The sequence below is a fragment of the Erythrolamprus reginae genome, chromosome 1 (assembly GCF_031021105.1).
Source record: "Erythrolamprus reginae isolate rEryReg1 chromosome 1, rEryReg1.hap1, whole genome shotgun sequence".
NCBI lineage: Eukaryota > Metazoa > Chordata > Lepidosauria > Squamata > Dipsadidae > Erythrolamprus > Erythrolamprus reginae.
In genome coordinates this window covers 409,242,405-409,267,727 of record NC_091950.1, presented here as the reverse complement: position 1 = coordinate 409,267,727, position 25,323 = coordinate 409,242,405, and the positions used below count along the sequence as shown (strand labels likewise).

Below are 25,323 nucleotides of genomic sequence, written 5' to 3'. Positions count from 1 at the left end.
AAGTGTTTTTAATAGGAAAGTGAACACAAGAACAAGGGGACACAATCTGAAGTTAGTTGGGGAAAAGATCAAAGGCAACATGAGAAAATATTATTTCACTAAAAGAGTAGTAGATCCTTGGAAAAACTTCCAGCAGACGTGGTTGGTAAATCCACAGTAACTGAATTTAAACATGCCTGGGATAAACATATATCCATCGTAAGATAAAATACAGGAAATAGTATAAGGGTAGACTAGATGGACCATGAGGTCTTTTTCTGCCGTCAGTCTTCTATGTTTCTATGTTTCTATGTTTACTGTTCCGGTTGCAGTCCTTCATTGCACTGACCTATTCCAATTTGTTGACCACTGTGTCCTTCTCCGGATTTAGTAGGATAGCTTGGTTAAAATCAGTGGTACATGCTTCACTTCACTCTAAGGGATTGTAGCAGAGGGAGGTTCCTACCACTTCGGACCAGTTCTATAGAACCATTAATAAATTGGCAGCCTTGGTCGCTGGAACTGGCAGCGACCCAGGCTTCTCACACCTCTGAGCCAGTTCTCTTGGCTGCGGTGTAGGTGCCGCCAACATGTTTTTTGCTTCTGTGCATACACATGAGCTGTTTTTCTAGTACAGTGAATGTGCATGAGTGCAACATGCACCCACCCACGTGGTGTGTCCCTGAGCAAACCAGAAGTTGAAGAATCTGGAACCCATCCCTCGGTTGGCAGGGGTGGACTGCTGCCCGGAGGGAGGGGAACGCAGTGGGGTAGCAAAAATGGAGCTCCAGCCCAGACCACCCAATTTGCTCTGAAAGATGTTGAAACAAAATGCAGGGCATCCTGCATAAGCCACGGCCACAGTTTGTTTGCTTTGTTTGTTTGTTTGTTTGTTTGTTTGTTTGTTTGCTTGCTTGCTTGCTTGCTTGCTTGCTTGCTTTCCTGCCTGCCTGCCTGCCTGCCTGCCTGCCTCTCTATCTATCTATCTATCTATCTATCTATCTATCTATCTATCTATCTATCTATCTATCTATCTATCTATTTGTCAAACAATTATAGAGTGATAATTTGTACATATAAAACATTAGATAAGCAATGATAAAAAGTAGACAATAGGACAGGAATGGTAGGCACAATGGTGCACTTATGCATCCCCCATACAGACCTCTTAGTGTGGTAGTAAAAATTTTGGTAGCTCTTCACTGGGTTGTAGGGCTCTGCAGCTTTGAGGGCCTTAGACTCAGAAGTTATTTTATAACAGGCATGGACCTGCACACCAAAGCCACCATGACCATTGTTGTGAGACGCTCTTTAAAGAATCCATGTCTTTTCTTGTGCTTGCATTGTAACTATGCCAGCCAGAAAGAAACATGTTTGGATTACTGAAGCAACAAGGTATAACAAAGTGCTTTGGAGTTGGTCTGTCCATGCTATCAGCACTTCTATCCCTCAAATATACATTTTCCTGGGAAAATGAAGCAACAATGCAAAACCCGGGGGGGGGGGTGTAGTAGCTTTTTAAAGGAGGCAGACAGGTATGGCATGCAAAATTGTGTCGCGGAGTCCTTGGAGAGGGGTGGCATATAAATCCAATTAATTAATAGCAAATTAATTGTTTTGTTTTTATTTTATTTATTGATTTGCCGCCCAATACCTCGGTACTCAGGGCGGCTTACAGCAAGTAACATAGAATACAACAGCAATAGCAAGAAGTCAATATAAAAAAAGCCCCGTTGTAAAACCTTTATAAAACCCCATTATAAACCCATTATAAATCCTATCACACACACATAGCAATCAACCTATTTGGGCCGTGGCTGATGTTAATGTTCACGGTCCCCAGACCTGCTGGCAAAGCCAGGTCTTTTCAGCTTTCCAGAAGGCCAGTAGGGTGGGAGCAGTACGGACATCAGGGGGGAGTTGGTTCCATAGAAGCGGGGCAGCCACAGAGAAGGCCCTCTCCCATGGCCCCAGCAACCTGCATTGCTTAACTGATGGGATTGGGAGAAGACCAACCCTATAGGATCTTATTGGTCTCTGGGAGGTATGCGGCAGGAGACGGTCCCATAAATAGTCTAGTCCTAAGCTATGTAGGGCTTTATACTGTAACGCTCTCTACATGGGGCTACCTTTGAAAAGTGTTCGGAAACTCCAGATCGTGCAGAATGCAGCTGCGAGAGCAATCATGGGCTTTCCCAAATATGCCCATGTTACACCAACACTCCGCAGTCTGCATTGGTTGCCGATCAGTTTCCGGTCACAATTCAAAGTGTTGGTCATCACCTATAAAGCTCTTCATGGCACCGGACCAGATTATATCAGGGACCGCCTTCTGCTGCACGAATCCCAGCGACCAGTTAGGTCCCACAGAGTGGGTCTTCTCCAGGTCCCATGAACTAAACAATGTCGCTTGGTGGGACCCAGGGGAAGAGCCTTCTCTGTGGCGGCCCCGGCCCTCTGGAACCAACTCCCCCCAGATATCAGAATTGCCCCCACCTTCCTTGCCTTTCGTAAGCTGCTTAAAACCCACCTCTGCCGCCAGGCATGGGGGAATTGAGATACTCTTTCCCCCTAGGCCTTTACAATTTTATGCATGGTATGTCTGTATGTATGTTTGGTTTTTTATAATAATGGGTTTTTAACTGTTTTTAATATTGGATTATTGTTATATGCTGTTTCATGTTGCTGTTAGCTGCCCTGAGTCTCCGGAGAGGGGCGGCATACAAATCCAATCAATCAATCAATCAATCAATACATACATACATACATACATACATACATACATACATACATACATACACAAACAAACAAACAAACAAACAAACACAGAGAAAGAAAGAAAGAAAGAAAGAAAGAAATAACCAACCTACCTACCTACCTACCTACTTACCTACCTACCTACCTACTTACCTACCTACCTACCAACCAACCAACCAACACCATGAATTGTGAGCGGAGACTAATTGGCAGCCAGTGCAGCTTGCGGAGCATTGGCTTCAAAATACAGAAGTGTAAAACTGAAATACAAAAAAGAAAGAATGCAAAATCACAGAAAGAAATAGACAGCAGACTTGCAAATGTGTGTATCAATGTGCACGTACAAACTTTTTAATCATATTGCGGCATTTCAAAACTGTATTTGTACAACCAAGAGTAATTCATAAGAAAAAACCCCATTATATTACTAATGTAGATATTGATCAGATTTCAATACATGTATTCTTCATTTCCCTAAGTCTTTGCTGGGTTATTTTTTTTTTCTGCCGACACAGTTTCCTTCTCTCACATCTGAACCACTGCTCCAATGAAATATTCTCTTTAATTTACTAGTGTTTCGCAGTAATGAACCTAGAAGCTAGCAGTAAAATCTGAATCAATTTCTTATGCTGCATCAATTTATATGAATTAGAGAATATGGACAGTAGACTACAATCAGAATTTATTGTGAAAAATTGTTGGATGATTCACCCAAGTGGTTCAAAAAGTTTCAGTCAAAACACTTATTGACTGATCGTCGGCATTGAAACTAGAAACAGTCTGCAATTATTTTCCATTCTTGCACCAACGCAATTTAAAAAGTTTGCAAATATATAAAGTTAGTTCTTGACTTACAATAGGACCAGAATTTACATTGCTAAGGGAAGTAAGGAGTTGTGCCTGATTTTATGATAATTTTTGCTGCCGTTGCTAAGCAAAACAGCATAGTTGTTAAGTAAAGCATGCCATCATTTAAGCAAGACCATCTCTCGGCTGTGACGAGAGGAGCGTTCGCATGGGTATGCCTTGTGTGCCAGTTGCGGCCCTATCTGGACAGGAGTCACTACTCATAGTCACGCCTTTATCACCTTGAGGTTTGATTACTGCAATGCTCTCTACATGGGGCTGCCTTTGAAGATTGTTTGGAAACTACAAATTGTGCATATTTCAGCCACACGAGCTATAGTGGGACTACCAAGATCTGCCCACATTTCAACATCACTCCGTGAGCTGCGCTGGTTGCCAATTGGTCTCTGGACACAATTCAAAGTGCTGGTTATGACCTACAAAGCGCTACATTGCATTGGCAGTTCTGTGTTAGCAAAAACTTCAGAAGAGAAGGATTTAGGGGTAGTGATTTCTGACAGTCTCAAAATGGGTGAGCAGTGTGGTCGGACAGTAGGGAAAGCAAGTAGGATGCTTGGCTGCATAGCTAGAGGTGTAATAAGCAGGAAGAGGGAGATTATGATCCCACTATATAGAGTGCTGGTGAGACCACATTTGGAATACTGTGTTCAGTTCTGGAGACCTCACCTACAAAAAGATATTGACAAAATTGAATGGGTCCAAAGACGGGCTACAAGAATGGTGGAAGTCTTAAGCATAAAACGTATCAGGAAAGACTTCATGAGCTCAATCTGTATAGTCTGGAGGACAGAAGGAAAAGGGGGGACATAATCGAAACATTTAAATATGTTAAAGGGTTAAATAATGTTCAGGAAGGAAGTGTTTTAATAGGAAAGTGAACACAAGAACATGGGGACACAATCTGAAGTTAGTTGGGGAAAAGATCAAAAGCAACATGAGAAAATATTATTTTACTGAAAGAGTAGTAGATCCTTGGAACAAACTTCCAGCAGACGTGGTTGGTAAATCCACAGGAACTGAATTTAAACATGCCTGGGATAAACATATATCCATTGTAAGATAAAATCCAGGAAAGAGTATAAGGGCAGATTAGATGGACCATGAGGTCTTTTTCTGCCGTCAGTCTTCTATGTTTCTATGTTTCTACATGGCTTAGGACCAGATTATCTTCCGGACCGTCTTCTGCCTCATGTATCCCAGTGGCTGGTCAAGTCCCACAGAGTCGGCCTTCTCCAGGTCCCGTTGGCCAGAAAATGTCGACTGGTGGGGCCTAGGGGAAGAGCCTTATCTGTAGCGGCCCCGGCCCTCTGGAACAAACTGCCTCTGGAGATACCTACCGCCCCCTCCCTCCTGGTCTTTCGTAAAGCTTTAAAAATCTACCTCTGTCGATGGGCATGGGGGCCGTGAGTGATGAGACTGTCTCCAGCCGATACTAGATGTGATTGTACTGGATGAATATTTGTGAGTGTACATGGGGTCTTTTAAAAAGTTTTATTAGTAAACTTTCAAAAATAGTTTTTATTATAATTCTTTAAAAACATAACAACCAAAAATAGGCAAACAAACATTTACAAAATACAAAAACAAAACAACAAAAAGAACAACACCATAACAAATAACAATCAATGTATAATTTACATCATCACATAAGGAGGGAAAATATAACTTCTTCTATTATTGAACATTCTGGTAAATACAACCGGTATCCACTATTGATCATTTTGGTCATCCATATTTTATCTATAGTAAATTATTTCCTAGCCGCCTTTTGTGCACTCTTCGTTGAATGTTGTTTCCTAAAGTTCTTTATTTCTATATATCTATTACACACATATCATACCAAATTTGTTATACCAAAAACCTAAGCAAATTATTATTGTCATATTTTAATTTGAACTTTCTTTCTTTCTCTTAAACAAATTGTAAAAAGTTTTATTAGTATTTTTTTATAATTTTTACAGTTATTTAGATTTCTCATATATTGTTATATTTAATGTTGTACACTGCCCTGAGTCGCCTCGAGAAGGGCGGCTTAGAAATCTAATAAATAAATAAATGAATGAATGAATGAATGAATGAATGAATGAATAAATAAATAAATAAATAAATAGAGTAGATAAATAAAATCAAGCTTCCCCATTGACTTAATCAATCAGAGTACAGCTGGAAGAGGCCTTGGAGGTCTTATAATCCAGCTGCAAGCCAGAGACCCTATACTGGTGATGGTGAACTTTTTTTGCTTGGGTCCCAAAAGGGCACACATGCACGATGGAGTGCCTGAACATGCCCACACCCATAATGCAATGCCCCCCCATGCAAGCACAAGCCTCCTGCTCTGCCCCCCCTCCCATGCATGCAACCTCACTGAATCCTCTGGACTTCCAGTTGGGCTGCTGGGTCTTCTTTGCCCCCCTCAGGCTTCGGGAAAGCCTCCTGAAGTCTGGGGAATGTGAAAAACAGCACCATTGGGCCATTTTCCACCTTCTCCAGGCTTCAGGAGGCTTCCCTGAAGTCCAGGGAGGGCGAAAAATGTCCCAATGGCCCAACCAGAAGTTATAATGGAACTGGAAAAGCTGCAAAAAAGGGCAATGAGTATTGTCAAGGAAATGGAGCACCTCCCTTATGATACCAGGTTGCAACGCCTTGGTCTCTTCAGCCTTGAAAGATGACGTTTAAGGGGTGACTTTATCGAAGTGTATAAAATCATAGAAAACGTGGATAGAAAAAAAATATTTTCTCTATCACAAAATACTAGGATGAGGGGGCACTCCCTAAAGCTCATAGGTGAGGACAAATCAAGGGAAATATTTCTTCACCCAGAGGATCGTTGGTTTATGGAATTCACTTCCACAAGAGGTCGTGACAGCTGTCAGCCTTGATAGCTTCAAGGCAGGATTAGACAGATTCATGGATGCCAAGTGTGTCGGTGGTTATTGAAACGGATGTCCATGTGCCGTCTCTATGTTGGTTGAGGCAGGCAGGATTCCCTTGGGTACCATTTATTGGGGGTCAAAGGAAAGGGAGGGTCTTGTCTTCTCATTCTGCTCAAGATCCCCATGGACAATTGGCGGGCCACTGTGTGACACAGAATGCTGGACTCGATGGGCTTTGGCCTGATTCAGCATGGCTCTTATGTTCTTATGTTCTTTTTTCAAAACTTCCGGTAGGCCCATTGGGCCCGTTTTTCAACATCCACAGGGTCCCGAGGCTTTCCTGGGGAGGGCGAGAACAGCCTCCCACCCACCCTCTGGAATGCCAAAAATCAGTGCGCACATGTACTGTAGAACTGACATATGGCAATGCCTCATGTGCCCCAGGATATGGCTCCATTGCCACCTGTGACACGTGTGCCATATACCAGGCAAGGGCTCTTCGTCGCCGCCACTACCGGTGCACTTCCCGCAGAGTTCTGTGACCCCAGCACATGCCCACATGGATCTGTGTGAGATTCTGCTTCTGCACATGCGTCGGAAGCCAAATGTTGTGTGAAGATGTGCGCAAGCATGAGATTTTGGCGTTTTTTGGTGATTTTCTTTGCTTCAACACATGGCAAGAATTGCTGAAATCTCATTTGTGCATGCGTTCTCACGTGAAATTTGGCATCCAGTGCATGTAGAGAAACTGAATCTTGCACCAATGTGTCAGTCCACCCGCCAATCAGCTGGAGTTGTGTGCGCAGCTCCATTTTTGCTATTCACCACCCGCTCTGCCACGCCACCCGAAAAAGACCTCATGGTCCATCTAGTCTGCCCTTATATTATTTTATGTATTTTATCTTAGGATGTATATATGTTTATTCCAGACATGTTTAAATTCAGTTACTGTGGATTTATCTACCATGTCTGCGGGAAGTTTGTTCCAAGGATCTACTACTCTTTCAGTAAAATAATATTTTCTCACGTTGCTTCTGATCTTTCCCCCGACTAACCTCAGATTGTGCCCCCTTGTTCTTGTGTTCACTTTCCTATTAAAAACACTTCCCTCCTGGACCTTATTTAACCCTTTAACATATTTAAATGTTTCGATCATGTCCCCCCTTTTCCTTCTGTCCTCCAGACTATACAGATTGAGTTCATGAAGTCTTTCCTGATACGTTTTATGATTAAGACTTTCCACCATTCTTGTAGCCCGTCTTTGGACCCTTTCAATTTTGTCAATATCTTTTTGTAGGTGAGGTCTCCAGAACCGAACACAGTATTCAACAGTCATCTCTTTCCTGTGGCATGAGAGAGCAGGCGCATGGCCGGAGCTCAGGCAGGCTGCTTTTGCCAGCTGCTCCTCTAAGCACCGCAGCAAGATTCCAGCTGTTGCGCATGTGCAGCAGCCAAAATCTTGCACGCGGACATCCTTCCAGCAGCAAAAATTGCCGGTTCCTTTGCTTCCGCAAAAAATCTGGTATTTTTTTACCGGAATCACTCCAGTTGCGCGTGAATGCCCGACGGCAAAGGAGCGAGGCTACGCGCTCCATTTCTGCCAGCAGAACAGCATTTCCGACCATTCCAGGTCTTGCCCACCACTGGCTGAAAGAGACCCTGGAGGTCTTCTAGTCTAACCCTCTGCTCCAAGGCAGAAGTCCTTATTCCATCCCAGTGAAATAGTTGTCCAAACTTTTCCTGATAACCTCCAGTGATAGAGCAGCCATGGTGAAGGGTTAATGATACAATGGACATCATATTATTATTATTATTTATTGGATTTGTATGCCGCCCCTCTCCGCAGACTCAGGGCGGCTAACAACCATGATAAAAAACAACATGTAACAATCCAATTTAATAAAACAACTAAAACCCCTTATTATAAAAACCAAACATACACACAAACATACCATACATAACTTGTAATGGCCTAGGGGAAGGAATATCCTAACTCCCCCATGCCTGGCGACAAAGGTGGGTCTTCAGTAATTTGCAAAAGACAAGGAGGGTGGGGGCCTTTCTAATCTCTGGGGGAAGTTGATTCCAGAGGGCTGGGGCCGCCACAGAGAAGGCTCTTCCCCTTGGGCCCGCCAAACAACATTGTTTGGTCGACGGGACCCGGAGAAGGCCAACTCTGTGGGACCTTATCGGCCGCTGGGATTCGTGCGGTAGAAGGCGGTTCCGGATGTATTCTGGCCCAATGCCATGTAGGGCTTTAATAAAGGTCATTACCAACACTTTGAATTGTGACCGGAATCATATTCCGGGCACATGAGGTGGGCTCAGGTTTCTCTAGAAAAGATAATCAAACAGGGAAGATGAGAAGAAGGAGAGGAGGCCAATAGCATGTAAGAAAAATAGACAGAGTTACAGAAACGTACCTGCAAAAGTTGCTTAGAAGGGTGAGAGAGAGGACAACCTGGAGAATTGCATCCCTGGAATCAGCAGGAGTTGGCTATGACTCAGTGGAGCATAATAACAACAGATGTCAGCAATGAATTCTCTTTGTTATTAGTTCTTGTTGAAATGCAGAAGAAAGTTTAAAAGGAATTTTATACACAGAACGTTCTGATTCATCAGTGGCCAAATTGAAGCTTCGATCTCCCCACCACACCGTCAGTTGGGGTGTTGTGACACTACGACTCTTATTCAGTATTATAGCGCCCTCTTTTGGTGGAACAAGCTCCTCTTCTTTTTGTATTTATTTTTATTTTTTGCTAACAAACTGACATTGGCTTGACGGTATGCTGTATCTTATCAACCTACCGTATATACATTGTGCTTGTGTGTGTGGGAATTCACATATAGAAAATGTACTCTTTTTTTTGGCTTGGCTGCATAGCTAGAGGTATAACAAGCAGGAAGAGGGAGATTGTGATCCCCTTATATAGAGCGCTGGTGAGACCACATTTGGAATACTGTGTTCAGTTCTGGAGACCTCACCTACAAAAAGATATTGAAAAAATTGAACAGGTCCAAAGACGGGCTACAAGAATGGTGGAAGGTCTTAAGCATAAAACTTACCAGGAAAGACTTCATGAACTCAATCTGTATAGTCTGGAGGACAGAAGGAAAGGGGGGGGACATGATCGAAACATTTAAATATGTTAAAGGGTTAAATTAGGTTCAGGAGGGAAGTGTTTTTAATAGGAAAGTGAACACAAGAACAAGGGGACACAATCTGAAGTTAGTTGGGGGAAAGATCAAAAGCAACGTGAGAAAATATTATTTCACTGAAAGAGTAGTAGATCCTTGGAACAAACTTCCAGCAAACATGGTTGGTAAATCCACAGTAACTGAATTTAAACATGCCTGGGATAAACATATATCCATTGTAAGATAAAATACAGGAAATAGTATAAGGGCAGACTAGATGGACCATGAGGTCTTTTTCTGCCATCAGACTTCTATGTTTCTATGTTTCTATGTTTGTAGGAGGCTAAGGAAGGCAAAAATGGTCTTCCCCATCCGCACCCCCGTAGGCCCAAGTTGGGAAATGGGCCAGTTCTTGCCTCCCAAAAGGCCTCCAGAAAGGTGGAGAAGGTTGTTTTTCCCCTTCCCACAAAGGCTCTAAAGCCTGGGGAAGCAAAAAACAAAAACAAAAAACCAAAACCAGAACTTCCGGTTCAACTGGAAGTTGGCAAATGGAACATTTCCAGCCTCCAGAGGACTTCCAGGGGCAGAGGGGAAGGCTGTTTTCACCCTCCTCCAGGATCCTAGAAAGGCTTTGCAGCATAGGGAGAGCAAAAAAATGGGCCTCCCCCTCTAGAGGCTGAAAACAGGCTGTTCCCGAGTCCTAGTGGGCTCAGAAGGCCCAAAAATCACTGGACCTGAGCTTGTGTGCCCACCAATATGGCTCTGTGGGCAATATGACTATTTTTTGTGATCTCCTAACCAGGAATATCAATGGGGAAGCAAAATTCACTTAACCATTGTGATATTAACTGAAGAACTGCAGGGATTCACTTAACAACTGTGGTAAGATGTTTGTAAAAGGGGGCAAAATTCCCCTTCTGTTGTAAAAAGATTGTAAAAGGGGGCATACAATTCTAATAAATTAATTTTTTTAAAAAAATAATGTTAACAATTGACCTGCTTAGCAAAGGACGTGTAGGGCTGAATTGTGGTAGTAAGCTAAAGACTACGTATATTTCAAAGAGCAGGCTGTTGTAAGCCTCCTAAGAACAGCTTCAAGGTTTTAGCCTTTTGACTTAGCGTTAGTGCTTGAAGAAAATCAGTGCACTAAGAAAATAATTCAACCCTTCTTTTTGTTTTAGAAATTCGGGAAGCTTTCCGAGTCTTGGACCGTGATGGCAATGGCTTCATTTCCAAGCAGGAGCTGGGAATGGCCATGCGCTCTCTGGGATACATGCCTAGCGAGGTGGAGCTGGCCATTATTATGCAGCGGTTGGACATGGATGGTGAGTTTTTCAGGGTTTTTTTCTCATAGTCTTTGCTGAAGGAGAATGTGCTGGTTGCCAGCAGACTTCCAGGTGGAATTAAAGGTGCTACTTACTGTATTTTTGGAGTATAAGATGCACCGGTATACAGTGGTACCTCTATCCAAAAATGCCTCTACTTACAAACTTTTCTAGATAAGAACTGGGAGTTCTTGTTTTGCCTCTTCTCAAGAAGCATTTTCTATTAATAAACCCGAGCCTCCGAAACTGTAACCGGAAAAGGCAGGGAGAAGCCTCTTTGGGGCCTCTCTAGGAATCTCCTGGGCGGAAACAGGGCCGGAAAAGGTGGGGAGAGGCCACTGTGGGGCCTCTCTAGGAATCTCCTGGGAGGAAACAGGGTCGGAAAAGGTGGGGAGAAGCCTCTATGGGGCCTCTCTAGGAATTTCTTGGGAGGAAACAGGGCCTCCACCCTCCCTGTGGTTTCCTCAGTCACACACATTATTTGCTTTTACATTGACTCCAATGGGAAAAATCGCTTCTTCTTACAAACTTTTCTACTTATTAAGAACCTGGTCATGGAATGAATTAAGTTCGTAAGTAGAGGTACCACTATATAAGACGCACCTTAGTTTTGGGAGAGGAAAATGGCTGTGTGTGTAAATCTACCTAGCAGGTAATCATCTGGTTAGTGTCCTTAATCTGGTCAGCTTCAGCCCATTATTTTATTTATTTTATTTATTTATTTATTATTTGGATTTGTATGCCACCCCTCTCCGAAAACTCGGGGCGGCTCACAACAAGTGAAAAGACAATCCAATACATTAATCCAATTAATTAAAATATTATAGATTTAAGAAAAACCCCTATACTAACATACACACACACAAGCATACCATATATAAATTCAACGTGCCCAGGGGAAGATGTTTAGTTTCCCCATGCCTTACGGCAAAGGTGGGTTTTGAGGAGTTTACAGAAGGCAGGAAGAGTAGGGGCAGTTCTGATCTCCGGGGGGAGTTGGTTCCAGAGAGTCGGTGCCGCCACAGAGAAGGCTCTCCCCCTGGGGCCCGCCAACCGGCATTGTTTAGTTGACGGGACCCGGAGGAGGCCCACTCTGTGGGACCTAATCGGTCGCTGGGATTCGTGCGGCAGAAGGCGGTCTCGGAGATATTCTGGTCCAGTGCCATGAAGGGCTTTAAAGGTCATAACCAACACTTTGAATTGTGACCGGAAACTGATCGGCAGCCAATGCAGGCTGCGGAGTGATGGTGAAACATGGGCATACCTGGGTAAGCCCATGACTGCTCTCGCAGCTGCATTCTGCACGATCTGAAGTTTCCGAACACTTTTCAAAGGTAGCCCCATGTAGAGAGCATTACAGTAGTCGAACCTCGAGGTAATGAGGGCATGAGTGACTGTGAGCAATGAGTCCCGGTCCAGGTAGGGCCGCAACTGGTGCACCAGGCGAACCTGGGCAAACGCCCCCCTCGCCACAGCTGAAAGATGGTTCTCTAATGTGAGCTGTGGATCGAGGAGGACGCCCAAGTTGCGGACCCTCTCTGAGGGGGTCAGTAATTCCCCCCCCAGGGTAATGGACGGACAGATGGGATTGTCCTTGGGAGGCAAAACCCACAGCCACTCCGTCTTATCCGGGTTGAGCTTGAGTCTGTTGACACCCATCCAGGCCCCAACAGCCTCCAGGCCCCAGCACATCACTTCCACCGCTTCGTTGACTGGGCATGGGGTGGAGATGTAAAGCTGGGTATCATCGGCATATTGATGATACCTCACCCCATGTCCTTGGATGATCTCACCCAGCGGTTTCATGTAGATGTTAAATAGCAAGGGGGAGAGGACCGACACCTGAGGTACTCCACAAGGGAGAGACCTCGGAGTCGACCTCTGACCCCCCACTAACACCGACTGCGACCGGCCAGAGAGGTAGGAGGAGAACCACTGAAGCAGTGCCTCCCACCCCCAACCCCTCCAACCGGTGCAGAAGGATACCATGGTCGATGGTATCGAAAGCCGCTGAGAGATCGAGGAGCACCAGGACAGAGGATAAACCCCTGTCCCGGGCCCGCCAGAGATCATCCATCAACGCGACCAAAGCGGTTTCCGTGCTGTAACCGGGCCTGAAGCCCGACTGCTGGGGACCTAGATAATCGGCTTCTTCCAAGGACCGCTGGAGCTGGAGTGCCACCACCTTCTCGACAACCTTCCCCATGAAGGGAAGGTTGGAGACTGGACGATAGTTGTTGAGTACGGCTGGGTCCAGGGAGGGCTTCTTGAGGAGGGGGCGCACAAGCGCTTCTTTATAGAGTGATGGAAAAACTCCCCTCCCCAAGGAAGCGTTGGTAATCTCCTGGGCCCAGCTCCGTGTCACCTCCCTGCTGGCCGAGACCAACCAGGAGGGACACGGATCCAGTAGACAGGTGGCGGAACTCACAGCTCCAATGGCCTTGTCCACTTCATCAGGTGTCACCAGATCAAACTCTTCCCAGACAGGTGGACAAGTACGTGCCCCAGTCACCTCGACTGACTCATTGTCAGTCGACTCTGTTTTACAATTGGAGTCGAGGTCGGCCCGGATCTGAGCGACTTTATCAGCGAAAAATGTGTTAAACTCCTCGGCACTACTCTGCAAGGGCTCCCCAACTCCCCCCTGGTTAAGAAGGGAGCGGGTCACCCTAAACAGAGCGGCCGGGCGGGATTCCGCTGATGCAATCAAGGCGGCATGGTACGTGCATCTTGCCGCCTTGAGCGCCACTTTGTAAGTCTTAATAAAAGCTCTTACAAGTGTTCGATCAGATTCAGACCTGCTCTTCCTCCATCGCTTCTCTACACGTCTCTTTTGGCGTTTCAACTCCCGGAGCTCCTCGTTGAACCATGGAGCTCTACGGGGTCTAGCGCCACGGAGAGGTCGCAAAGGCGCAATCCGGTCAAGAGCCTCCGCAGCAGCCGTGTTCCAGGCCTCCGCAAGAGACTCCGCCGAACTGTGGATGAGTGCCTCTGGAATAACCACAAGCGCCGTCTGAAAGCCCTCTGGGTCCATCAGGTGTCTGGGGCGGAACATCTTCATTGGTTCCGCCTCCCTGCGGGGAAGGATTGGAGCCAGGAAGTCAAGCCGTAGTAGAAAATGGTCTGACCATGACAAAGGCACTGCTTCTAAGCCCCTTAGTCTCAGACCATTACTCAATTGCTCGGAAAGGAATACCATGTCAGGTGCGTGCCCCCCCTCATGAGTCGGACCCCGTACTACTTGAGTCAGGTCCATGGCTGTCATGGTGGCCATGAACTCCTGTGCCAACCCAGAGGTTTCGCCGAGTGACGGCAGGTTGAAGTCCCCCAAGACAATAAGTCTGGGGAACTCCACCGCCAACCCGGCTACCTCCTCGAGTAGCACAGGCAGAGCTTTTGACACGCAGCTGGGAGGCAGGTACGTGAGAAATAAGCCCACCTGAACCCCTAAGTCCAACTTCATCAAGAGTGACTCGCAACCCGCAATTTCCGGAGCAATGAGTCCACGTAGGCAAAGGCTCTCCCTGGCTATAATAGCCACTCCTCCCCCCCTTCCCTGGGGTCGAGGTTGGTGCCATATCTGAAACCCAGCTGGGCAAATTTCAGAGAGAGGAACACCTCCCTCTGGGCCCAGCCAGGTTTCAGTAATACAAGCCAGGTCGGCCTCCTCATCCAGGATCAGATCCCGGATGAGGAGAGCTTTATTTACCACCGACCTGGCATTAAGCAGCAGCAACCTGAGTCCAGGGCCAGAGTTACACTCATCACCAGTACCCAAGATTGGGCTCACAGAGCCGGAACAAGGGACCGTTATTAAGCAACGGTCTCTCATTCCCCTGGAACGGCTAACTCTGTGACCCCCGCCATATCTGCCTCTCCCCAGCAACACAGGGATATTCCGGCCCTCTGCCACCCCAGAGATCAATGCCCTGGTTAGGGCTGAAAAAAAATCTTCAGAGGGAGTAGCAATGAAAAAATCCTGCAAAGACTTAGGGCTGGAAAAAAACTTTGGAGTAGCAATGAAAAAAAATCCTGCAAGCCTGGAAAATCATTAGCACCTCGTTAGGGTTGGGGTTTGAAATTTTGGGCTTAGAAAACCTAGAGCTACGTCACCTTTGATCTGATCTAAACGTAGTTCCTAAAATCATCTACCACAATGTTGATTTGAATTGAATACTTCAGCTTCAAATGTAACAACACACATGCACAAAATAGATTCAAACTCAATGTAAACCTCTTGAAACTCGACTGCAGAAAATACAACTTCAGCAAAAGAGTGATCAATGCATGGAATGCACTACCTGACTCTGGGGTTTCTTCCCCCGGCCAACCCCAAACTCTTTAACCTTAGACCAGTGATGGCGAACCTTTTTTTCCTTGGGTGACAAAAGAGCATGCACGCACACTATCATGCATGCCCGAGTGCTGACATCCATGATTCAATGCCTGGGAAGGGTGAAAACAGCTTCCCCTACGCTCTGGAGGCCCTCTGGAGGCTGGAAACAGCCTGTCTCTCAACTTTTGGTGGGTCTAGTAGGCTCATGTTTTGCCCTCCCCAGGCTCCAAAGGCTTCCCTAGAGCCAGGGGTGGGTAAAATAATAATAATAATAATAATAATAATAATAATAATAATAATAATAATAATAATAATAAAAACAACAGAGTTATAAGGGATTTTGGAGATCTTCTAGTATTATTATTATTATTATTATTATTATTATTATTATTATTATTAATTAGATTTGTATGCCGCCCCTCTCCGAAGACTCGGGGCGGCTCACAACATGACAGCAATACAATATAAATACAAATCTAATGTTAAAAACTTTAAAAAACTAATACATTGTTATAAAAACCTATATGTTACACAATCATACACACTCAGTCCGACTAAACATAAAGATAATAAAGGTCAGCGACAAAAGGAGGGGGGAGATTAATCCCCCCACGCCTGGTGGCAAAGGTGAGTCTTCAACATTTTACAGAAGGCGAGGAGGGTAGTGGCAGTTCGAATCTCTTGGGGGGAAGTTGATTCAAGAGGGCCGCCCCTATCCCCCTGGAGGCTCTCCGGAAGCCAAAAACACCCTCCCAGAGCCTCTGTGCGAGCCAAAAATCAGTTGGCCATTACATGCATGCATATTGGAGCTGAGCTAGGGGAACAACTCATGTGTCAGCAGATATAGCTCCACGTGCCGCCTGTGGCACCCATGCCATATTTTCGCCATCACTGCCTTAGACTATCTGCAGTCGACCTTACCCCATTCCTAATAGATCTGTAAGGGGCGTGCATAAGCACCCCATCGTGCCTACCATCCCTGTCCTACTGTTCTATTGTCCAAATTTACCTACATCTACTTGCTTTCGTTTATGTTTATACCATATTTATTATCTTGTTCACATTTTGAGAAAAAAATAAAGTAAAGTAAAGTAAAGTAAAGTAAAGTAATAAAATAAAATAAAATAAAATAAAATTAGATAATATAATAAAATAAAATAAAATAAAATAAAATAATAAAATAAAATGAATGAATGAAATGAAATGAAATAAATAAATAAAATAAATAAAATAAAATAAATAAAATAAATAAAATAAATAAAATAAATAAAATAAATAAAATAAATAAAATAAATAAAATAAAATAAAATAAAATAAAATAAAATAAAATAAAATAAAATAAAATACTTGCCTGTGGTATCTTTGTCGCTTTCTTTTCTTTTCTTTAAAGAAAATATAACCTTCATTGAAGATAAATAGGAGAGGGGATACATAAAGCAAAAAGATTATGCAAATATTGGTACAAATATTTTCAAGCTGGCTGAAGCATAGACATCAGAGAGTTATTGTTAATGGTGAGTATTCTGAGCAGAGTCAGGTTACAAGCGGTGTGCCACAAGGGTCTGTTCTGGGTCCTATTATTTTTAATATGTTTGTGAGTGACATAGGGGAAGGTTTGGTAGGGAAGGTTTGCCTATTTGCCGATGACTCTAAAGTGTGCAATAGGGTTGATATTCCTGGAGGGGTCTGTAATATGGTAAATGATTTAGCGTTACTAGATAAATGGTCAAAGCAATGGAAACTGCAGTTTAATGTTTCCAAATGTAAAATAATGCACTTGGGGAAAAGGAATCCACAATCTGAGTATTGCATTGGCAGTTCTGTGTTAACAAAAACTTCAGAAGAGAAGGATTTAGGGGTAGTGATTTCTGACAGTCTCAAAATGGGTGAGCAGTGTGGTCGGGCGGTAGGAAAGGCAAGTAGGATGCTTGGCTGCATAGCTAGAGGTATAACAAGCAGGAAGAGGGAGATTGTGATCCCCTTATATAGAGCGCTGGTGAGACCACATTTGGAGTACTGTGTTCAGTTCTGGAGACCTCACCTACAAAAAGATATTGACAAAATTGAACGGGTCCAAAGAAGGGCTACAAGAATGGTGGAAGGTCTTAAGTATAAAACGTATCAGGAAAGACTTCATGAACTCAATCTGTATAGTCTGGAAGACAGAAGGAAAAGGGGGGACATGATCGAAACATTTAAACATGTTAAAGGGTTAAATAAGGTTCAGGAGGGAAGTGTTTTTAATAGGAAAGTGAACACAAGAACAAGGGGACACAATCTGAAGTTAGTTGGGGGAAAGATCAAAGGCAACATGAGAAAATATTGTTTTACTGAAAGAGTAGTAGATCCTTGGAACAAACTTCCAGCAGACATGGTAGATAAATCCACAGTAACTGAATTTAAACATGCCTGGGATAAACATATATCCATTGTAAGATAAAATACAGGAAATAGTATAAGGATAGACTAGATGGACCATGAGGTCTTTTTCTGCCGTCAGTCTTCTATGTTTCTATGTTTCTAATGTATATGAATTTAGAGTATATGGTTATAAATCAAAATAGACGCTTACATATATAAGAAGAAATAAAGATAAAGAGAGAGAAAGAGAAGGAAGGAAAAGGGGAAAGGAAAGAGAAGAGGAAAAATTAAAAATAAAAGAAAGAAGAAGAAAGAAAAGAAGAGATAAATTCATATCTATAAATTTATCAGGTGTCGTAAATAGTGTCAACTTATACAGCTTTTAAGATCTTTGCTACCAGTATAGATGAAAGTTTTGAGTTGCATAGAACTCAAAGAATAGAAGTTGCATAGAACTTTCATATGCATAGAACTGTATGGATTTTCCTCTTGAAGTGCCCATGTGTTTTATTATGTTCTTACTCTATTTGGAGAAGTATCTTTGTGTGCACGTAACTATCTTCTTCTGAAGCCCTTCACCAGATCTTCTTATCAAAGAGCAGGTAACTCACTGATAAGAGACCCTTTTCAATAACCGTGCAGATAGCCTTCCAGAAACAGCCTCTTTTGATACTTACATTGCAATGAATACCTTGTTTCGATTTTCCAAGCTTCTTTTCAGGATTACCGGTTATTTACTGTTGGTGCTTTTATCTGCTGCCCTATTGTTAAAGTAAATAGATACAATTTCTGTTTTATTGCTGTTTTTATTACGTTACATGGTTTCTTGCACCCAACAGTCACAGAAGTATGATTTCCAGGCATTATATTACACATAGTCCTCGATTTACAATAGTGACTGTTCAAAATTACAATGGCATGAAAAAAAGCTAAAATTACGAAAATTGCAGCAATCCAGTGGTCGTGTGATAAAAAAGTTAAGAATCTTAATAACGGACTCATATTTGGAATGGAATGGAATAATAATAATAATAATAATAATAATAATAATAATAATAATAAACCAACAACAACAACAGAGTTGGAAGGGATTTTGGAGATCTTCTAGTCCAACTCCCTGCTTAGGTAGGAAGCCCTACATTACTTCAGACAAATGGTTATTCAACATCTTCTTTAAAACTTCCAATGTTGGGGCATTCACAACTTCTGGAGGCAAGCTGTTCCACTGATCAACTGTTCTGACTGTCAGGAAATTTCTCCTTAGTTCTAAGTTACAGAGCTCCTTTTTTAGTTTCCACCCATTGCTTCCTATTCTACGCTCAGGAATAGAATAGAGCAGAGCAGAGCAGAGCAGAGCAGAGCAGAGCAGAGCAGAACAGAACAGAACAGAACAGAACAGAATAGAATAGAATAGCAGAAATGGAAGGGACCTTGGAGCAATTGCTACTCATACGCATGTTCGCTTGTGCATGTGACGGTTCTGCGCATTCATAGAAGCATCCTGGGTGAGTGGTCGGAGCCTCCCACAGCCACTAATACTGGTTCACAGAACTGGGCCAACCTGAGAGCAACCCAACAATGCCTTGGAAGTCTAGTCCAACCCCCTGCTTATGCAGGAAACCCTACACCATTTTAGACAAATGGTTGTCCAGTCTCTTGTTATAAACTTCCAGTGTTGGAGCATTCATAACTTCTGGAGGCAAGTTAACTGTTTTAACTGTCAGAAAATTTCTCAGATCCAGGTTGCTTCTCTCTGATTGGTTTCATTTTGTTGCTTCTTGTTCTACCCTCAGGTTTGGAGAATAACTTGACTCCCTCTTCTTTTTGGTAACTCCTGAGATATTGGAATAGTGCTACCACTGCTATCCTTTAACTTTTAACAACATGAAAAACTTCAAGGTTCCATTCTCTGTCAGGGACACGCCCACACCCCATTGTCTCAACATTCCATCTCCCTAGCAATGGACTTGCCCAGCTCTGCTACCCCTCCTGAAAGACCAATGTAGCCTCATAATAAAACTAAGCTCAGGTACACAAACAAGGATCAGCCTGGTTCTCCCAAAATACCCAGCCAATTAGATGCCTAGGATTTTCTGCTTTTACTCAAAACCTTTGCACAATACCCACAGCTTAGAAATGGAGATAAGCACCATCCAGTCTTGGCAACTTTAAGACTTTTTATTTTATTTTTTATTTATTTGTTTTTGTCAAGTACGTATTGATAATTTACAAAGATATAACAATGTATATATATATAATACTAGTAAGAGAGAAATATTAGGACAGGGGATGGAAGGCATGGTGATGCACTTATGCACAGCCCTTTGCTGAGCCAGCAAAGCTGGCTGAGGGATTCTGGGAGTTGAAGTCCACAAGTCTTAAAATTGCCAACAGATTGGCAGAGTTGGAAGGGACCTTGTAGCTCATCTAGTCCAGGGGTGGATTCTAGCAGATGAGATCTGAGAACTATTGTACTACAGTGTTCCCTCGATTTTTGCTGGTTTGAACTTCACGAATAGCCTATACCACGGTTTTTCAAATAATATTAATTTTAAAAATTTTCACAGGTTTTTTTCTATACCACAGTTTTTCCTGCCCGATGACGTCATACATCATTGCCAAACTAATATTTTTTGCAAATAAATAAAAAATAATAATAATTATTGTTAATAAATAATTATGTTTATAAATATCAGGATCACTAAATGTCTTATTCAATGGTGAATACCAGTAATAATGGTGAGTAAATGGTTGTTAAGGGAATGGGAAATGGTAATTTAGGGGTTTAAAATGTTAAGGGAAGGCTTGTGATACTGTCCATAGCCAAAAATGGTGTATTTACTTCCGCATCTCTACTTTGCGGAAATTCAACTTTCACAGGCGGTCTTGGAACGCATCCCCCGTGAAAATCGAGGGAACACTGTATATCTTTCAAAAATCTTGGAGGTTTGGGGAACTGTGAGAGGACCAGAAAAGAACTGATGCAGTTCCCATCTTCCAAAAAGTGGAAAATAGATCCAGGAAACTACTGACCTATCAGCCTAACGTCAATACCAGGGAAGATTGATGGATTCAAAACTGGCTAACCAACCACAATCAACGTGTAGTGCTCAATGGAACTATCTACATGGAGGGAAGTGGAGTACCCCAAGGCTCTGTTTTAGGCCCAGTACTCTTCAATATCTTCATCAATGACTTGAATGAAGGGATAGATGGGGAACTCATCAAATTTGAAGATGACTCCAAACTGGCCAAGTATGATTGAACCCACAAGGAATTTGTCTTAGTGCATATTATTATTATTATTATTATTATTATTATTATTATTATTATTTATTAGATTTGTATGCATATGCTCTCAGTGTCCATAAAAGAAAAGAATCACTAAATGTATGATTCTTGTAATGTCCTAGGGTTATGTGGTCACTTTTTGTGACATTCTGACAAGTAAAGTCAATGGAGAAGCCAGATTCACTTAACAGCCATATTACTAATTTAACAACTGCCATGATTCACTTAACAACTGTGGCAAAAAAAAAAACCTCATAAAAGGGGGCAAAATTCACATAGCAATAGAAATGTTTGGCTCAATTGTGGTCCTAAATTGAGGACAATCTGGAATGCAATGAATAAAGTAAATCTGATTTCTTCCTATATTAAATTCAATTAATCATTCAGTATACTTCTCTCCTTTAGTATGTAGTCAGAGGCAAGAATCTAGCCTGATAACATGTGTGTGTGTGAGTGAGTGTGTGTGTTTGCACATGTGCACACTTGTGCACACACATGCATTGATCTTTGGCAATCACATGCAGTTGTTTGTGCAATTTTCTGGTCAACATTGTCAGAAACGATTTTCCCTCACCTTCTTATTTGTATTTGTATTTGTATTTATTAGATTTGTATGCCGCCCCTCTCCGAAGACTCGGGGCGGCTAACAACAATATAAAAAGACAATGTAAACAAATCTAATATTAAAAATAATCTAAAAACCCCAATTTAAAGAACCACTCATACATTCAAGCATACCATGTATAAATTCTATAAGCCTAGGGGGAAGGGAAATTTCAATTCCCCCTTGCCTGATGAGAAAGGTGGGTTTTAAGGAGCTTGTGAAAGGCGAGGAGAGTGGGGGCAACTCTGATATCTGGGGGGAGCTGGTTCCAGAGGGTTGGGGCCACCACAGAGAAGGCTCTTCTCCTGGGTCCCGCTCTTCCAAGAGCAATTGGCTGAGATTTACTAATATGTTTCCCAGAAATTAAGACCCTGTCTTATATTTTTTTTTCAACCCTGAAATAAGCACTCGGCCTTATTGCCATGCACTCAAAAACCTGATTGGGCTTATTATCAGGGAATGTCTTATTTTGGGGAAAACAGGGTAAACTAACTTCCAGTTCAATGCAGGACTTGGAACTTAAACAACCACTGAGCTTCTAGCCCATTGTCTTCAATCGCTACAGAAATTAACAGATTTTTTTTTCTCTTGCCAATCCATCTAGATGCTGAGTACATGCATTGAAGTTCTCCTTAATGTGCCCTTATTATAAGTTCAAAAAGATATGATTCTTTTATAAAATAAAGCAATAATTTGAGATGGAATGGTGGGAAATACCTGACTTCCTGGGGTTTATCTGTATGCTAAGCTTGGATGTATAATAATGTGCTAAAATGGATCGGAAGAATTGAATAAAGAGGAATTGGACACTTCCCACTTTTTACCAATTTCCCCAATTGTAAGAATAAGCACAAATGTCTGTTCTAATAAATTTTGAAAGGGCAGCAGCAGCAGCAGTTACCCAATTGTTAAGCAAAGAGCCCAGGTTGAATCCAGGAAAGTGGAATCCTCCTCTAACTTTTAAATAATCCACATTTCCAAAAGTGTTTAAAGAATAAGCCTTTTTCAAGGCTTATTCTTTAAAACACTTTTGGAAATGTGGATTATTTAAAGCAATGAAGATAGATACATGTGGGGAAAACCCATCCAGATAAGGAGGAGGGATCAAACAGGGAACTAGCCCTGAATCTTTGCACAGCCGCAAAAAAGCATGATATCGCACCCCAAGTTCCATGGAACTTTATCTGTGTATACAATAATTTATATAGTTGAACTTTATCTTTCCCAAGGTAATGTGAGCATTCTGGGGAAATTTCTGTACTATGGGTAGAATAGAGTAGTCAACTTGAACCGTTCAGCTGTGGTTCTGGTTCCTTGTGCCTAGGGAGAAATAGATTTAAAAAGAAGGGTGAAAATGCTCAGATTTACAACACTGGAAACTTTCAAGAAGAGATTGGATTGCCATTTGTCAGAAATGGTTTAGGGCTGTGATGGCAAACCTATGATATACGTGCCACAGGTGGCACATGGAACCATATCGGAGGGCGCATGAGACTTTGCCCTGTGTCAGCTGCAGCGCATATGCGTGTGCTGGCCAGCTGATTTTTGGCCTTGGGAAAGTCCATTTCGTCCTCTGGATGCTTCAGGGAAGCTTTTCTGAAGCCCTGGAGGCAAAAAAGTCACCTAACGGACATAAAGTTCAGAAAAATGCACTTCCGGTTTGCCGTTGTGCTGTTTTTTGCACTCTGGAGGGTTCAGGTTTTTTTCACATACCAGGTTTCAGTAAGGCCTGTGCACATGTGTGGGAGGGAGGGCACACAGGTGCATGGCTATGGCAGGAAATTTGTTTGTTTGTTTGTTTGTTCGTTCCTTCCTTCCTTCATTCATTCATTCATTCAATCGTTTGTTTGTTTGTTTGTTTGTTTGTTTATTTACTTACTTACTTACTTACTTACTTACTTACTTACTTACTTACTTACTTATTTATTTATTAGAGTTGAAAGGGACCTTACAGCTCATCAAGTTCAACCCCCTGCTTGAGCAGGAAATCCTACAGCACTCCAGCCAAATGGCAGTCCAATCTCCTCTTGAAAATGTCCAAAGTTGGGGAGTTCACAACCTCCGCTGGCAGGCCGTTCCACTGGTTGATCGCTCTCACCGTCAGGAAATTCTTCCTTATCTCCAGATTGAATCTTTCCTTGGTCAGCTTCCAACCGTTGTTCCTCGTCCGGCCCTCTGGTGCCCTGGAAAATAGTGAGATCCCCTCCCCTCTGTGGCAACCCCTTAAGTACCTGTATGCAGCTATCATGTCCCCCCCTAGCCCTTCTTTTTACTAGACTATCCATGCCCAGTTCCAGCAACCTTTCCTCGTATGGCCTGGTCTCTAGTCCCCTTATCATTTTAGTTGCTCTTTTCTGCACCCTTTCCAGAGTCTCTATATCTCTTTTGAAGTGTGGTGACTAGAACTGGATGCAATACTCCAGGTGCGGTCTGACCAGGGCCTTATAGAGTCGTAATTACCTCTCTGGTAATAATTCTGGGATGTGTGCGCAGATCCGGGGCCCAGATGCACCCTGTGTGAGATTTGGCTTCTGCGCATGCACAGCAATCCAATTTTCACATGAGGACAGGCACAAGACTGAGATTTCTGCAATTTTGCATGCTTCTGTGCATGCAAATATCGGCGAAAATTGCTAAAATCTCACTCTCGTGTGTGTCCTTGTGCGAGAATTGGCTTGCTGCGCATGCGCAGAGGCCAAATTTCATACAGGGGCGCTCATCAGGTGTGCACGCATCCATGATGGCCTCGGAGGGCGCACCAGTAAGAGGTAAGTCAGCAGCCCATCCCTGCCTACAAGGTCCCTTCCAACTCTGTCAATATATTACTCTGTTATGACTTTAAAGAGGTGGGGAGCTGAGAAGGGAAGTGGTTGCCCCCAAAAACAGCCATGTCCCTCCAGAAATGTTCCAAAAAACAGTTGCATGAGATGAGCAACTCATTGGCTTGGCACATTCAGTATATTAGGGGCAGGGAACCTAATCAGCCATTCGCAAAACCCCTGCACGCCCCTTGCATTATGCATTTATAGATGTGAAGTTGCACAAGTGCGCCTTACAAGAACAGGCGAAAAGCCACTTCGTTTGCCAAAGGGTCCGTAATGCCTTGCAACATTTCAAAGCTCTGTGATTTATTATGCTGCTTCAGCACTGCACCTAGCTTCAATTCACAGATCTCATAAATCTCTTTCGGAGGGGTGATCCATCTGAAGTTTTGTTGAAAGGAAGCTCCCCTTCAACATTTTACTCAGCTGCTTAAGTATTTCCTATTTACATTGTTGCTGTTAATATTATTTTGGCAATCATTTTTACAACACTTCAGGTGTGGGTTCCTCCCGGTACGCTATCCGAACCGGTAGCGAAATGCTGGTGATGTCAGGATGGCGTCACAAATCCAGTTTAGGCGGTGCTGATCTGTGAGCACTATCTTTTTTTAAAAAAAAAATCTTTTTTTTTTACTGTTTGGAAGATTTTTTCCTCTGCTGCTGCTTGAAAAAGGACCCTCCCGTCCTCCCCTGTTTTCATACTTACAGTGGTACCTCTACCTAAGAACTCCTCTAGATAACAACTGGGTGTTCAAAATTTTTTTGCTTCTTCTCAAGAACCATTTTCCACTTACAAACCCGAGCCTCCGAAACTGTAACTGAAAAAGGCAGGGAGAAGCCTCTGTGGGGTCTCTCTAAGAATCTCCTGGGAGGAAACGGTGGAAAAGGTGGGGAGAAGCCTCCGTGGGGCCTTTCTAGGAATCTCCTGGAGGAAACAATGCCTCCATCCTCCCTGTGGTTTCCCCAATTG

The 25,323-nt window shown here is 43.1% G+C and overlaps 1 protein-coding gene across 2 annotated transcripts in view; it reads left to right on the top strand.

Annotated features, from left to right (window-relative positions):
• Nucleotides 1-25,323, top strand: part of CALN1 (calneuron 1) — a 404,827-nt gene that overhangs the window by 292,301 nt on the left and 87,203 nt on the right. For both annotated transcript variants that reach the window (XM_070735234.1, XM_070735235.1), the window contains one exon: nucleotides 10,796-10,939. In XM_070735234.1, the coding sequence (XP_070591335.1) occupies nucleotides 10,796-10,939 (144 nt within the window). The remainder of the gene's footprint in view (nucleotides 1-10,795; nucleotides 10,940-25,323) is intronic.